A 15,569-nucleotide genomic window follows, 5' to 3' on the forward strand; every position below is an offset into this window, starting at 1 on the left:
CATGGACTGGCACCAATCCCTGACACTATTACTAATGCTATGTTGTACTTGCAGACAGGAGCCTGGTATGGCTGCCCTCTGAGAGGCTCTACCAGCTGCCGACTGAGACAGATACAGATACTCAAAGCCAAGTATTGGGTACACATATAGCAGAGGGCTGCCTTGTCTGACCTTACTGAAGAGGATGAGACTAATCCTGTGGAAACTTGAGGCCCCGGGGTGGGGGGACTTCACGGGGGAGATACTTTCAGAGGTGAAGACGATAGGGAGGAACTCTGTGAGTGGGAAAGGGGAGGGGGGGTCAACATTTGGGATGTCAATAAGTAAAAGAAAAGTTTAAAAAAGAGGATTTTTAGCTCCTCAAAGGATAACAGAGCACAACTCAATATTCATGCTAATGCATGCCAAATACAGGAAACTAGAATAGGAGAAATAAGCTAATCAGAAACAGCAAATGGCATAATGATGGTGATGGTGGTGGTGGCAACAATAATAGTAAAATGCAGGAGAGTAAAATGTAGTGGTATAGAGATGGAGAGATGGCTCCAGCCATTAAAGGATAGGCTCACAACCAAAATGCTGGTGCTATAATAGACACACATACAAGAGGCACATGTGGATGAATAAATACTTGATTAGGCTTATTCGAATCAGGAGAAATTATCGATGTTGATTATTTTTCAAACAAGGAAGATGTGCTAGTCTTGCCATGTATCGTTTTATCTCCAGTGAGGAATGGGGCAAGAATCAGGTAGAGGGTATCTCAAAAGCCACTGCTGTAAGAAAACCCCCAAGGGAGCTCCTGGCCAAAATTTGCATACAGAATGAGTTCTGCTTTTGCCCAAATCAGCCATTTAGTAGGGAATGTCCTGGATGAAGCATGACCAACACTGTCCCAAAGGGCAGCAGCAATGCTGTCACTGGAGTAGGTTTTTGCTATAACGATTAAGGAGGTAAACAAAAAACCAGGAGGATATCAAGGTGAAGGGGAGATCTTGAGCAAAGCTCAAGGATAGAGTCCAGGGTACAGCCCAATGATGGATGATCTGGGGCAAGATGACAAAAGGTGGCAAGAGAACAACATTTCTGAAGGCTCACTTTAGACTTAGTCCTGTGTGGGTCATGAGCCACCAGAGGATGCCACCCACAGATCCACTGTGACATAACTGGTTATGGCGACAGGAATGTGAAAAGACTGTTGAAGGGAAATACATGAGGTAAGGGGGAGGTTGGAGAGGCCAATAAAGGGTTTGGGGAGTAAAAGCTTTTGTTTCCTTTAAATATGGCATCAGAATAAAAGAAAGTGGAATATGGACATGACATCGGGAGATCTGTGGAGTAGCAAAGAGGTTTAGAATAAAACAGCAAGGGTAGAGCTGACCTTAGCCAAGGTGTGACTACCATACTGATGTCCAGAGCAATGAAAGGTCTGTCTCAAGACTATAAAATAACCAAAGGTTTCCTGTGTTTTTTAGTCAATAAAGTTACTATATTCTTTTCTTGAAAAGGCAATGATGTCATGTTATTTCCCCTTCCTATAAAATATCAATTAGTTAATGAAGATAATGTCTTACTCTAGGTCAGGCCAACCTAGCTCTCACTATGTAGCCCTTATTAACACGGAGCTATCCTTGATTTTCCTGCCAGAGTATTGTGTTCACAGATACATACCAATATGCCTGGCATCATCATTCATCCTGTGTCTCACTATATAGCCCAGGCTAGCCTGGAATTCACTATATAGCCCAGGCTAGCCTGGAATTCACTATATAGTCCAGGCTGACATTAAACTCATGTTGATTCTTCTTTCTCAGTCATCCAATACTCACTAGTGTGAGCCATCATACCTAGATTCTTAGGACAGTTGTGACCAATGTATTCTGTGCAGTCTGACATGGTAGCCACCAACTACATATGACTATTATGATATTGAAATGTGGTTAGTGAGACAAAAAAAGGAAATGAAATCTTTGAATTATTTTAAGTTAGTTTCAACCACTTTAAGTTATATATTAGTCAGTATTGGTAAAGACAAACAGGTCACTGGGGTACATATAAAAGCTTTGGTTTCCAGGGCCAAAATGAAGGGGAAACTGCTCAGTCAGTTGCAAAGTTGGGCAAGATGGAAATGTATCTCCTGTGTACTTGTACTGTGAGGAAATCTCAGTGCCACAGGAAGGAAACTTCTGGTGTTACAACATCCCCTATAGGCTGTTGTTGCTGTGTCTAACACAGGGAGTAGTGTTAGCAGTGGATGCTCCTTCTAAGAATCTATAACTAAGTACAGAAAGATTTAACACTGTACTGTTTATTAAGCTCTCATGTCGCTCTGCTCTGTGAGGCTGGGGCTGGTATCTCCATGCCTCCTTACCTGCTGCTTTCTGCTAGGTTCTGTAAGTACACAGCACTAGAGAGACTTTGGAAGGGTAGAGAGGGACTTACTTTCCCTGTATGCTAGTTGTTCCTGTGAGCAGGCTTTGAGGTGACCCCTCCGTTAGCTATAATATCCAGTGTTTTTATCATTCTGTATTCCTAGAACCAGCTTCCTGCCCTCAGAGGTATTTACACCCAGTCTAGGCACATATATATTCCCCTCCTCAGATTTGATCTTATCTCACCATCTGTGCACTCCCACCCTTATGAAGGCCTCCTGATGTCTTAGTCTCCTTCCTACCTTTTTAGTTTCAGTACTCAGAAAATGCTCTATGAAATCAATTGGGGTGGTTTATATTTCCCTGCCTGGACCACAGCTCACATACTTAAAACGGGTGTGTGTGTGTGTGTGTGTGTGTGTGTGTGTGTGTGTGTGTGTGTGTGTGTGTGTGTGTGTTTTATTGATATATATTCATTGTACACAGTGATTGGTTTCATATACATACAATTATTTCGTGTACTTCAAGCATATTCATATCCCTCTTCCTCCCCCTTTTTCTATTTCCATTCATTTCTCCAGATAGAGTCTGTCTCCTACTTTTATGTCATATTTAGATATGATTTAAGAACCTATATAGGATAAGGAGCCACAAATTTAAGAAAACATACACTTCTGTCTGACTTTTTATAGCAAGGGGTATATGGAAGATTTGGAGAGATGGGAAGGAAGTGGGAATGGTGTTATAATCTCAAAAATAAAATAATTTGTAAAAAGAACTTGTGAATAAATTTACACTATGTAGAACTCAAAAATAATACTAAACCAAACAGTGGTGGCTAACTGACCCCAATCAAATAATTGTCTACCTTAGCATAAACTTTTCATAATTGAAACCTACTTATTTAATCACCTTAAGATAAATGTAGACTTTTTTTCATATGAGAGCATAGTGAGTATCAACCATTGTAAAGTTAAGACCTCAGTGAGGACCTATTATTTATTGCTGTATAATAAATTACCCCCAAATCTAGCAGCTAAAACAATGTAATGGTATGTGGGGTACAGTTTAGTAGTAGCATATTTGCTTAGCATACATTAGGCTCTGGGATCCATCCTTAACATAACCAAAAGAGGTCATTATGATTTCACAGAAGATGGAAGAGTGGCAGCCCAGAAGCAGCCAGCTGAGCAGGCAGGTGGTATCCTATGATACTGCAGTCCAGAAGTGGGTTGTGGCCCACAAGACTTAAATGTTAGACTAAAGAGGCTAGGTCCACTTTGAAGCTTCTTCATTCAGACTGAGATGACAGGAAACCTCCTAAGTTCAGATTCTCATCACATGGCATCTTCTAGAGAAGCACTCAAGAGAGTTTCTGTCAGTGAGAATCATCTGAGAGAAGGATGTGGACACTTTGCTGCCACTATCTCCTCTAACTTTTTCATTCACTGGAAATAAGTCACTATATCCACATTCAAATGTAATGAAGGCCTGCCCCCACATCTGACTTCTGGTCAGTAGCTGATAGCCTATAAATAATTTTCATGTGGCACTATGCATAAGGACTTTCCATAATTCTATAAGATTGGACAAAAGAGGTGCTATATATATTGTTGCCCACACTTTACACAGGAGGGAGCTGGACGACAGAGAAACTAAAGAGAAGTTGAAGCTAGAATCCAGGAGGTCTATCTATCTCTGAGGTCAAAACTTGACATCACTGAATTATATAACAAATCAAAAGGAATTGCTGGAGAAAAAGCTGCCTGATAAAATATGGCTTGCACAGGGCTTCAAAGACACAGTATTCTCTCTTTCCCTCATGCCTGGAAGTTAAAGAGCAGTGCTGGAAACCTGGGCATTCCATTTGATTCACTACTGTATTCAGAAGTAAGAATCTGCTCACATGGAACAGCGACAGAGAAACATGGACTCACACAAGTACTTCAGACAAAGAACCACCTCCAGTGGTATGTGTGTAGGTGTGTGTCAGTTCTACAAAAGGCTGGACTCTGGAGAAATACCAGAGAATGCTACTGTGATGCATTTGAACCATACACAAGTCTTGGAAAACTGCCTTGTCCTGCACCTGGCTCTCTTTGAGGCCTCACCTCATCTGTCCCCGCCTTAGACACCTGCTCTGACCAGGGGCTGGTATAGAATTCACAACACAGTATCCCACAGGAGCGGACTCAAGATCCCTTGGGATCTGTTCCACTGGAAGCTTTTGGGTAATTCTCAAAGCAGGATTTCCACATTTTTTAGCAAAGAAAACATGGCATGAGGTGATTCTTTGACAGAGGAACCAAGCTTGATCTGGGCCCAGACAGACAACAGGAATGTATTTTTAAGGGAGCTTTAAAGTCCCCAGTACAGAAGTTTGGGCCCCCTTTCCTGGAGCCTCTTATCCAAATCAAAGAATTTTAAGAAAGCAAACAGACAAGGGGTAGATAGTGAAGACGGCTTCTTTTGACAATAGTGCCAGATTCTTTACTTGGTGTCAAATAAGAGGAGTGAGACTTGGGGAACCCCCAGAAGGACACAGCCCACAGCAACTCAAGCAGTTCAATGGATTCCACGTACCTGCTCTTGAAAAGAGACCACACATGTTAGTGTTTCCCATGGGCCCCTTGAGATTTTGTTAGTAGCCTAAATTTCAAATCTTTATATTAAAAGAGTAGTGAAAAGAGAAGTTTAGTACAACCTTCCATGGTGGTGAAGACAGTCCTAATCATGCTGTCCAAGTAATAGCCTCAGGTCCTGTAAGGTGGGGACACTGCCATAGCCTTTGAATGCTGAGTTAAAGGTAACACAAATATCAGATTCAAGAGGTGGGGTCAGTTTGTCATGTAGGTTTTGGATATTTTTCAAAGAACTACAGAAACAGTCTTCCAGGCTTGAATGGCTCCATGGAAAGAAAATGAGTAGTGAGTACAACATGAAGAATAAATGGTTGGAGAGGTTCAGAGGACACTCAGCCAATAGCCAGCCCAAGTATCCATCCATGACATGGAGGTCACATTTAGGCGGATCCAGAAAAAGAAATGAACACCAAATGCCAGGCCCCAAAGTACAGAGATCCAGATCCAGTTTCCAATGGTGTTAACTAAGATACAACCTGCCAATTCCCTTTGTTTGCCCTTTTGAAGTTGGTAAGATAGGAAAGCTGGCAGGGAGAAGGGCAAGTAAGTTAGCGCCATGAATGAGGACCAGAGCACTGATAAGTACACAGCCTAGATCTTTCCATCACCCACTTTGACCTGCTGTTCCCACAAGTTTCACTGTGATTCTGTCATCCAAAGCAGCTGGAAAAGTCATAGGACAAACCACAGAACTGCTCTAGGCTAAATGTAAAGGACAGTAGGAGACAAAACCTTTATGATGACACCTTTTGTGTCCCACAGGTTCAACATGTTAACTCCATATGGAAACTCAGTTCTCTTAAAGGTACCCTCCAGATCTAAAGGCTTATATATTCTAAGTGCAAATTCATATTGATTATTTTTATTTAACAAATACTTTAATTTTACTTGCTATAATACAGGTGCTTGTCAAAATATTTCGTCAATATTGATCCACTTCATCTTTAGTAAACCCCCTGAGGTCTGTTTTTGTGAGCATTTCCATTTGTTGTGTAACAGTTTCCCAGGAGATTAACTTTCCATTTTTGTGGGAAACTTCTTAAAACAGGATGCTTATAGAGAGGTGAAACAACTGGGCATTCTAATGAGAAGCGAAATACTGCAGGGAAGTTTCTTATGACTAGAAGTAAACAACTCAAATATCTTCAGGAAGTCCATGAAACTGACTAGATTATTTACTCTGAGGAAGGAGGATCATAAACAGTAAAGACTGAGAGAGTTATTCTCAGATGAGGAAAGCTGCAAAGAATACTCTCAGGCTAGTCCAGCTGACAGAAAGAAACAGGTGAAACAAGCGGTCTACAAAAAAAGAAAACCAGCAAAGACCAACCAAATTGGCTATTAGAAACGAAACCAATCCAAGCTGCCTAGAATAGGCTTATATCAACTGAGCTACCTGAAAAGATCATTTTCCAATTTTTAAGCTACCTATAGGGCGCGAAGTGTGCTCCCAGTTCCAGCTTTAAATATGTGTTGTGTATCTTCGGAAAAATTTGTCAATTACAACACCTTTACTCAATACAAATTTGAAGCACAGAGAGATAGATAGTAATTTATATGTCTAAGGTGACATAGGTACCAAGTGTTTGAACCAGAAATTGGGATTGTTGGTCCTAACTGGAAGATGTATATAGCTTACACTAAACAAAAGACCCTGTTCTGATTCTGTCCTAAATATGTATGTAAGAGGGATATAAAAATATACATCCATACAAAGGTTCCAGTATGAGTGATTACAGAACAGCCTATTACCATTCACACCTTGAAGACTGGGTAGAGATGGAGAGGAATAAAGGCCTGGTATATGGCATAATGTACAAGCAATGAAAATGTAGCACTAAGTGAGGAAGGTAAATACTTTAAAAATGTGTATTGCCACATTACATGTGTAGGCCTATGGCTATCCCAAACATGTAAATCTGCACACATATCAAGTTTATCCAATGATTGTCTGGAATTGAAGCCAGAACTGACTGTAAAGGGACACAGGGCTCTTGCAGGGGAACAGAAGTGTTCAAAAATGGCATTGTGGAAATGACTTCAGGATGTGGTAAATTTACCATAAACCACTGAATCATGCATTTCAACTGGTCCTCTAACAACATGTATGTTTTACCTCCATGAAGTGTTGAGCCTATTACAACAAGGACAAGAAGGCTTGATGTGTAGTTTTGTAACCGAACACTAATAAGGCATGCACAAGGTCCGGGTTCCAGCCCCACCACTGTTCGAAATTGGGGTTTGTTGTTGGAATTAGTTTATCATACACATGGCAAAAGCCCTTCATCATAGGAACATAGGAAGGAGATCCAGGACATGCAATTGGCCTAAAATTATTGTTTCTCCTAACAAGGTTCAGACAATTTTAGAGTACCTATGAGGAAAAGTTCCATTATCTACCATAGCGAGAGTTCTGGACTAGCCAGCTGAGGCTTTTTTACAGAACTGTTCTGGTTTTGTAAAGAGTAATTACATATAGGAGAATTTCTTCACCAAAATGAGATTCCCTTCTTTTTTATCCCTTAAACATCCCTGTATTATTTTGTAATGGGAAATTCATGCCTTCTTAAGCCAATTACTTGGGATATGTAATATGCAATAATGTATTTTTCATGTGATTTTTTTCTCCTCAGGGATACTAATTATGACATCAATTGCTGGTGTTTTATGATTTTAAAGTAAATCCCTACCATATCAGAGCCCCTCTTGCTACATATAGTCAAGTTAAACTGGTGGCTTCCAAAGAGGAAAATATAAGTCATTTTCAGTTAAAGTTGTAAAATGCTGAGAGAAAAGGGGGACAGTCTAATATACATATTCATATATAAATATGGGCATATTTATATTTATATCAGAAACCATGGCTTCAACATATTCTTTACGCGGGAAACAGTGAGTCCTTTGTAGCCTTGCCCCATTTTAAGACACATGTACCTCTACTGGCCATACAACTAAAAAGCCATTTTAAGTAGATTCATATTTCTTTTGATGGGAGGGGCCAGTTTCCACTGTGAGTACCCAGGGATTAATAAACAACATTCTCTTATTGAAGAAAATTCCTTTAAATTTGAGACTTTATTTGTGACAAATAAGGCTAAATCTGTCCATTCTACAATTTTGGCCATTTTAAGGACAGAAAAACTACCTGCATCCATACCTTATTCCAGAACTATAAGGTGATGCGAACTGCTCACAGTTGTAGCAGCACACTCTGTGATCGTCATGCTCCTCTTAGGAGACCACGGTCTTATTAAAAATCAGTACTTCTTTCCAAGGATCAAAGTTTTAGCTATAGTTGCTTTTAAGCAGGAATTTCAAAAAGCCCCAGGCAGCTTGTGAGAGACCTTCTACCAACTGGTTTGGTAAATGGAAAACCAGCTGGTAATTTATATCACCTCTGAGCCCAGGCCCTGTCAATATTCAGAGTGTTTCAGCACCATCAGTTGAACAAGAAAACACAGTTCTTCAAACTCACATAAAATATCCGATTTCAACAGAAGAATTAGCTTTCCTTGGAAACATAATCGTATCAAAATGCAAAGTGTTAGAAATCACTATGGTAAAGAGCTATCTTTATGACAGACCAATAAAATGTCCTAGTCAGTTACACAGAATTACCCATGATTTTGACTGGTGTGCTACCAACTGTGAAGACATTCTGCCATTTTCCTGAGTAAGAACCCTTAGGATACTTCAGCAGCATTTTTTGTCTATCTGACTTGTAAAAAAGCTAAGAAGAAAGTAGAGAATATTGGTGTCACAGATAGCTATATCAGATAAGCATCTCACTATAACAATGTTAAAACACTTTAACGTTAAGGACAATATTTCATCTGCATGAAGAGTCTAAGTGCATAGAGCTTGAAACAATCATCCCAAGTGAGGTAACTCAGACCCCCAAAAGACAAATAGTGTTTTTCTTATATGTGGATGTAAACATTCAAATTTTAAATATGTGTGTTTCAATCTGAAAAGCCACAGAAGTTAAGTAGCTAATAAATAACCAGGAGGAAGACAGGCTCTAGCTTCCAAGGAAGGGTAAATAGAGTAAATATAGTGTTACAAAAGGGGAAACTAGAATAAGGAGGATTGAGTGGGGAGGGGATGGAAGGAAAGAGTGAAGGAAGGAATATGGGGGTGTACTATTAACACTAAAGCCTTTTGAAAAGTCATATGGATACTTGCTACTGTAGAAGTTTCCTAAAAATATATCTACATATGAAAGGACATTAAATGGAATCATTATTTAGTGGGAGAGACAATGCTCCAACTAGACATTCTATGCCACCAAGTAAAACCTCCACAGCTAGAAATGAGTTCCATCTTGTTGCGACATTAGCCAAAGGGATCCCATAGAACTCCCAAACACCACTAATATCACCAAGATTATTGACTGTTTCCCATAACCTCATGGAAGCTCTTGCTACTGAAGACACAGGTTACTTAGAGCACTGAGCATGGAGACATTGACCTGCTGCTCAACCAGAAGTTTTACCCCTATAAATGAGTGTTCATGACGTTGGAAAGTACTTTGTACAGTAGCAGAGGAGAAAAGCAAGTATCAATATCATCCAGCTATAAACCCTATCACCTAGGACAGTGAGCAACTCTGCAAAATATACTTGTACAACAGGGGCATAAATGTTACAGGAGTAACCAGCCTCTTTCTCAATTGGATTTAAGACCCACTCCATGAGACGAAACCTATACCTGACACTGCCAAAGTATCAAGAACCTGAGAAACTAGATACTTCATGGGCCTAGGGGAAAACTTGCTAGTAGTTATTATGCTAAAGAGGCAGTTCTCAACCTGTGGGTCATGATCCCTTTGAGGGTTACATTATCAGATATTCTGCATATGAGATATTTATATTACAACTTATAATAGTAGCAAAATAGCATGAAGTAGCAGTGAAATAATTTTTATGGTTGAAGATCACTATAGCATCAGGAAGGCATTAAAAGATTGCAGTGTTAGAAAGGTTGAAAGACACTGTGCTAAATGAACATAGATATAAGATGACTCCCAATTATATAATGCTATACCCGTAGATCAGTGTTTCATTAACCCTCATCAGAGAAGACTGGAATTAATACAAAGACCCACAAATGGACAATGTAGAGAAAGTGAGAGACTTTGGAGTGTACTAAGCTCTAAATCAGATGTCTTTATCAAAACTTTCTCTCAAGGCTCAGGGATCTATGCAGATAAGAGGGCAGAAAGATTTCAAAGCGCACAAACATCCCAACACTGAGAACACACAAAGTTCACCCCTAACCAAGAAACTATTCACAATAGATACCTGCTGGGACAGGGGAAAACTTACGATTATCATTTGGCACATCACCTATAGTCCAGGACAGGCAGGCCCCATGCCCAAAAGTAACTGCCAACATGAAACAGACTCAGGAGTTTTTTGTACTTTTTGTTTTGCTTTTTTTCTTAATAGATTTCTTTTAAGATTGTATGTATGTATGTATGTATGTATGTATGTATGTATATTTATAGCCCAAATGTTGCCTCCTCCTTGTCTCCCCCTAGCAGAGTTCCCCCATCCTCTTCGCCTCTGAGAGGGTGCCCCCCCACACCCCCCAACCCTGGGGCATCAGGTCTCAACAGAACCAGGCACATCCTCTCCCACTGAGGCCAGACAAGGTAGCCCTCTGCTACATGTATGCAGGAGGCCTTGGACCAGCCCATGCATACTCTTTGGTTGGTGGTTCAGTCTCTGGGAGCTCATTTTTTTTAAATACATGCACACAGAGGAGGAGGAAAAGGGAGAAAATGAGGGGAGAGAAAGGGAGGGAGAGAGAGAACATGAAGTTGGGTGGGTAGGGCAGTGGGAAGGATCTTGGACAAGTTGGGGAGCAGAAAGAGTATAATCAAACGATATTCTATGGAATTCTTATACATATATATTCTAAAATATTAATTTATAAAAATCAGAATGATACTCTGTGTTGAGAATGTGACCAGTAAGTTGTTATCAGAAGACCACAGATTTAGGAGAAAGTTCTGCTTACCTGTAAATGTCTCGGTGCATGGGTTAATTCCTGCGAGGCGTTTAGAGGTTCCAAAATCAGAGATTTTTACCACTCCACTATAGGTATTCACCAGAACATTATCACCCTTTAGAAAAAGAACAACATTAAGTGTGTAGGAAGATTTAAACAAACCAGCACTTTCGACAGTATAGGGCCTTGATAAAGTCTTTCTACAAAGAATGCACCTGACATGGAGTGGGGCTGTCTTGATAAGCTGTCTCCCTCTGTGAGTAGACTATTCAGCCATACTATAGTGACAGCTTAGAAAAACACCACCTTGAGTAGAGATTCCTATACCTTTATGTCCCTGTGCACTATCTGGTTTTCGTGGAGATACTTCAGGCCTTCCAGGATCTGTTTGGTATAAAACTTGATAGTAGGTTCCTTCATGGGTCCCCATTTAGATCGCAAGAGAGCAGAAAGGCTTCCTAGAAAGTGACACAGCAAAACCAAGCCAAGAAACAAACCATAAACAAAAAACAAACAAAAACTTACCAGGATGACAAAGATTCATTTGTAAGGCATCAGGGAAGTAAACTAAAGTGATAGTTTTAAGCTAACATTAGCATTCAGATTATCACTGTTCAAATAAAATATTAAAAGATAATTATTTCAATGTACACTTATTTACCCAGTTGCTCACTGCCAAGCACTTTCCCAGAAGCCATTACATGTATCATCTCATTTAACCTGCCCAATTATTGGCTGAGATAGGCCTACTTATTATTCCAATGACACTTACTTCAAGTGTTATAGTAATTATTATTCTAGCTTAACTGTATTAAACAGAAAACCGAGATTCCATAGTCTTAATAGCTAGACCTACCAGTTCTAGATCCAAAGAATTCTTACTTCTAATACCTTATTGCCTGCATGTAGGAATTTTACACACAAAGCACTAGTATTTGGTTTTATTATCCATTTGTTATTTTGCTACATCTCTTTAAAAGAAACTGTGTCCACTGTGATATGAAAGTGTTAGGGATACCAGATATAAAAAGGTTTAAAGGGTGTGGAAGTTTGGATGTCATTGGCCTCCACAGACCCATAGGGAGTGGCACTATTAGGAGATGTAGCCTTGTTGGAGGAAATGTGTCACTGTGGAGGTAGGCTTTGAAAGTTCATATATGCTCAAGTCATGTCTAGTGGGACAGTCTCCTTCTTCTGCCTGTGAATCAAGATACAGAACTCTTAGCTCTTTCTTCGGCACCATGTCTGCCTAGATACTGTCATGTTTCCTGCCTTGATGATAATGGACTGAACCTCCAAAACTGTAAGCCAGCTCCAAATTAAATATTTTCCTTTATAACCATGGTCATGTTGTCTTTTCACAGCAAAACAAACCCCTAACTTGACAAAGGGCTGGGTATACAGAGACAGAGGAAAGGCAGGAATGGTAGGAGGCTTTGTCAAAAGTAAGGGTGCATAAAAACGCTATATAAACTAGGCAATGGTGACACATGCCTTTAATCCCAGCACTAGGGTGGTAGAAACAGGCGAATCTCTTAGTTTGAGGCCAGCCTGGTGTACAGAGTAAGTTCTCAGACAGCCAGGGATAACAGACAAACTGTGTCTTGAAAAACAGAATAAAAAAAGCCATATAAGAAGCCCATTATTTTGTAAACTATTTTAAAAATACAACAATATCATCATCATCATCAATAACAATAATAGTAATAAAAACATTTGATGGGAGGTATCCTGCAAGGTTGGGTAATACTGCTCCCAGAAGCCATAAATTTTTATAAATTAATTTTATTTTATGTGTATGTATTTTTGCCTGAGTTTAGGCCTGTGTATGCACCATGTGCATGCAGGATCCTCCACATGTAAGAAGAGGGTTTCAGATCCTTTGAAACTGGAGTTACAGGCATTTGTGAACCATTACGTAGGTGCTGGGGGCAGTAAGTGCTCTTAACCACTAAGCCAAGCTATAGGTTTTAAATGAAAATTTCAGTGCAAGGTGTGGGATTTCTGACCAGCAAGGCCCCAAAGGCTCGTAAAACAATATAGGCTATTGCCATTGCTCTTGGTTGCCCAACAGAACTAGTTACTAGAACTATTGCTGAATACAACATTGGTATAGGACACAGGAAAGAAATCAAGCTGGAACTGACTAGGAAGCTTCCTCTCTGTTGGCTACTTTTCATAGGTTTGTAAAGTGCTATGTATCCTGGTAATGTAGAAAGGTAATCAATGCTATACACAGTGGTTAATACATATTCCAAAAGTAATCAGGCTAGCAAGATTTGCTCACCAAGGCTATAGTGGCACAAGGGTTATGGGGGATAACCAATCATTTTCTGTTGGATTTCAGTTCTATTGCCTAAGAGGGAATACATGCCTGGTACTATAAATCATCTGTTCAAAAGCCCATGACTGGGGAGATTATAGGCCCTAGAGAAGAATCTCTTACTGTTGTGTAGCTAATATACTCGTTAACTGCCTTCTAAATTTTTGTTTATACCTACACTTTAGTGCTACTTCCAGACCTGGTCAGTGAAGTCTTTTGGTAGTGGGCAGTAGTTAATGCAGGCTCATAACTGGTCAAAGTACTGAGAATAAAGTATTGTTGAGTGCTGAGTCCTACATGGGACACCTCTATCACTATTCTTGAAGGATAAGAGACCATTACAGATGAAGATATGGAAATAATCTGAGGCATTAAATGAGGAGCAATGCTAAGAAACACTGTCATTTGGATATGACATAGCCATTGCAATTATAAACACATAGCAACAAGTTTACCATGCATATGAGCTACATGTGATAGGGCTCTTCAATATTTTCTCATGGATAGGAGAAGACAAGTGAGGCTATTAGCAGTTAATAGTTTTGGAGGTGATTTTTTTCGGTGTGTAGACAATGAGATGTTTCCCATTCTCCAATTAAAACCAAAACAAACCCTAACCATGTTCATATAAGCAACCCTATTTAAACCCAGTGGGTCACAAAAAGATATGAAAGAGAAGAGAGGGGTCAGCAGGAGTGGAAAAGGAACAACAGAGGTAATGTGGGGTAAATAAAATAATAATATACTATATATATGTAAAAATTATGAAAAAAGTTCCACTGTTCCTTTTCCATCCTTTTCCAAATCACCTTCATACTCCTAGACTGAGAAAATCAGAGGTCAAGGCCAGAGATTTTGCTCTTTCCAACTCTTTGTCTCCAGGGTTAGCACTCAGTAGACAGTAAGCATTTTAGGCTGACTAAACAAGTCAGAAATGAACTGCTTGTGTGACGTTTGCAAAGTTGTATATGACTTTTCTAAGAACCAATGTTTTCCAATCTCTAAAAGGTCTGTGTTTGTTAAGTGGTGAGGCAATCAACAAAGTCCAGATAGTATGTTCAGGGAATGATTTTCAGAACATGAGATCAGTTTCAGAGTGTGAGATGAGAAGAGAGCAGCTACTTACCTCCAGGCACCTGCTCCATAAATATCTTAATGTAGCCATTCTCTGAGACAGAGCCAAGATACTGGACGATGTTTCGATGCTTGAGATACTTGTGTAGAGCTATTTCTTCATGCAGAGGCTGAGAGTATCTATTTCAGGGAAAAAAAAACCAAAGCCCATATCACCTGCCAAATAACAGGGCTCTAGGCCCTCATAGTCCCTTAACAGTAACCACCCTACTGGATCCCTTTGGGAATATCTCCCTTAGCTTCCATGAGAATATTCAACCTCCCATATGTAAAACATGGGATACAGGCTGAGTATTGCTAATCTAAAAAACAATATGATCCAGATATTTCAAGTATCAAATGACACCAGTAGAAAATGCTACACCTGACAGCATGTGATGGGTTACTGTTAAAATATAGACATAATGAAGTTTTTTTTATCTAAAATTACCTTCAGACTATGTGTATTTTGTGTTTAGATTTATGTCCCATACCCTACACATACCTCATTATGTATACACAAACATCCCAAAATCTGGGAAAAATCTTATCTGAGACTCTTCTTGTTCTTGTAAGAATTTTAGATAAGGAATATTCAATCTGTAACAACACAGCCATGTAGGCCTTCTAGAGGATCATAATGCCCCAAGTTTCTCAGGCACTGACACAGTGCCTGTTATGTGGAAAAACTCAATTAGGGATAGCTATTTCTACTATTACTATTGTTTGTGTATAGATTCGCCAACAAATTTTCACCTCTTTCAACAATCATCTTCCTTGCATGGAAGGTGGTGGTCTGGAAAATTCTATCTTACACTGACTCTACAGACTCAACCCGGAACTAATGATTTGCCCAGTCCCAGCCTGTGGACTTTCAATTAAATTCACTCCCCCCAACTCTTTATGAAACACAAATTTCACTTTACCCACTTTTTTTTGTCATAGACTCTACGTCAATACAGTATTTTTTTAAGGCAACAGAAAAGGACCTTCCAATCAGGTCAGAAGATCCCTTTTAACAGTTTTACCTCATGGGCTTTCATTAGCCCATAGCCTACATCAAAGCCTTGTAGGAATTGATTGCTTTCTCGATGTACTTTTATT

General features: G+C 39.7%; 1 protein-coding gene across 1 annotated transcript in view; it reads right to left on the bottom strand.

Moving 5' to 3' along the window:
- The window catches only part of Map3k15 (mitogen-activated protein kinase kinase kinase 15), a 167,553-nt gene that overhangs the window by 6,432 nt on the left and 145,552 nt on the right, over positions 1-15,569 (bottom strand). The window contains exons 16-18 of the mRNA XM_032889339.1: positions 14,479-14,606; positions 11,357-11,487; positions 11,039-11,144 (exon numbers count right to left, since the gene is read on the bottom strand). Of these exons, the coding sequence (XP_032745230.1) occupies positions 11,039-11,144; positions 11,357-11,487; positions 14,479-14,606 (365 nt within the window). The remainder of the gene's footprint in view (positions 1-11,038; positions 11,145-11,356; positions 11,488-14,478; positions 14,607-15,569) is intronic.

This window comes from Rattus rattus, chromosome X, assembly GCF_011064425.1.
Source record: "Rattus rattus isolate New Zealand chromosome X, Rrattus_CSIRO_v1, whole genome shotgun sequence".
NCBI lineage: Eukaryota > Metazoa > Chordata > Mammalia > Rodentia > Muridae > Rattus > Rattus rattus.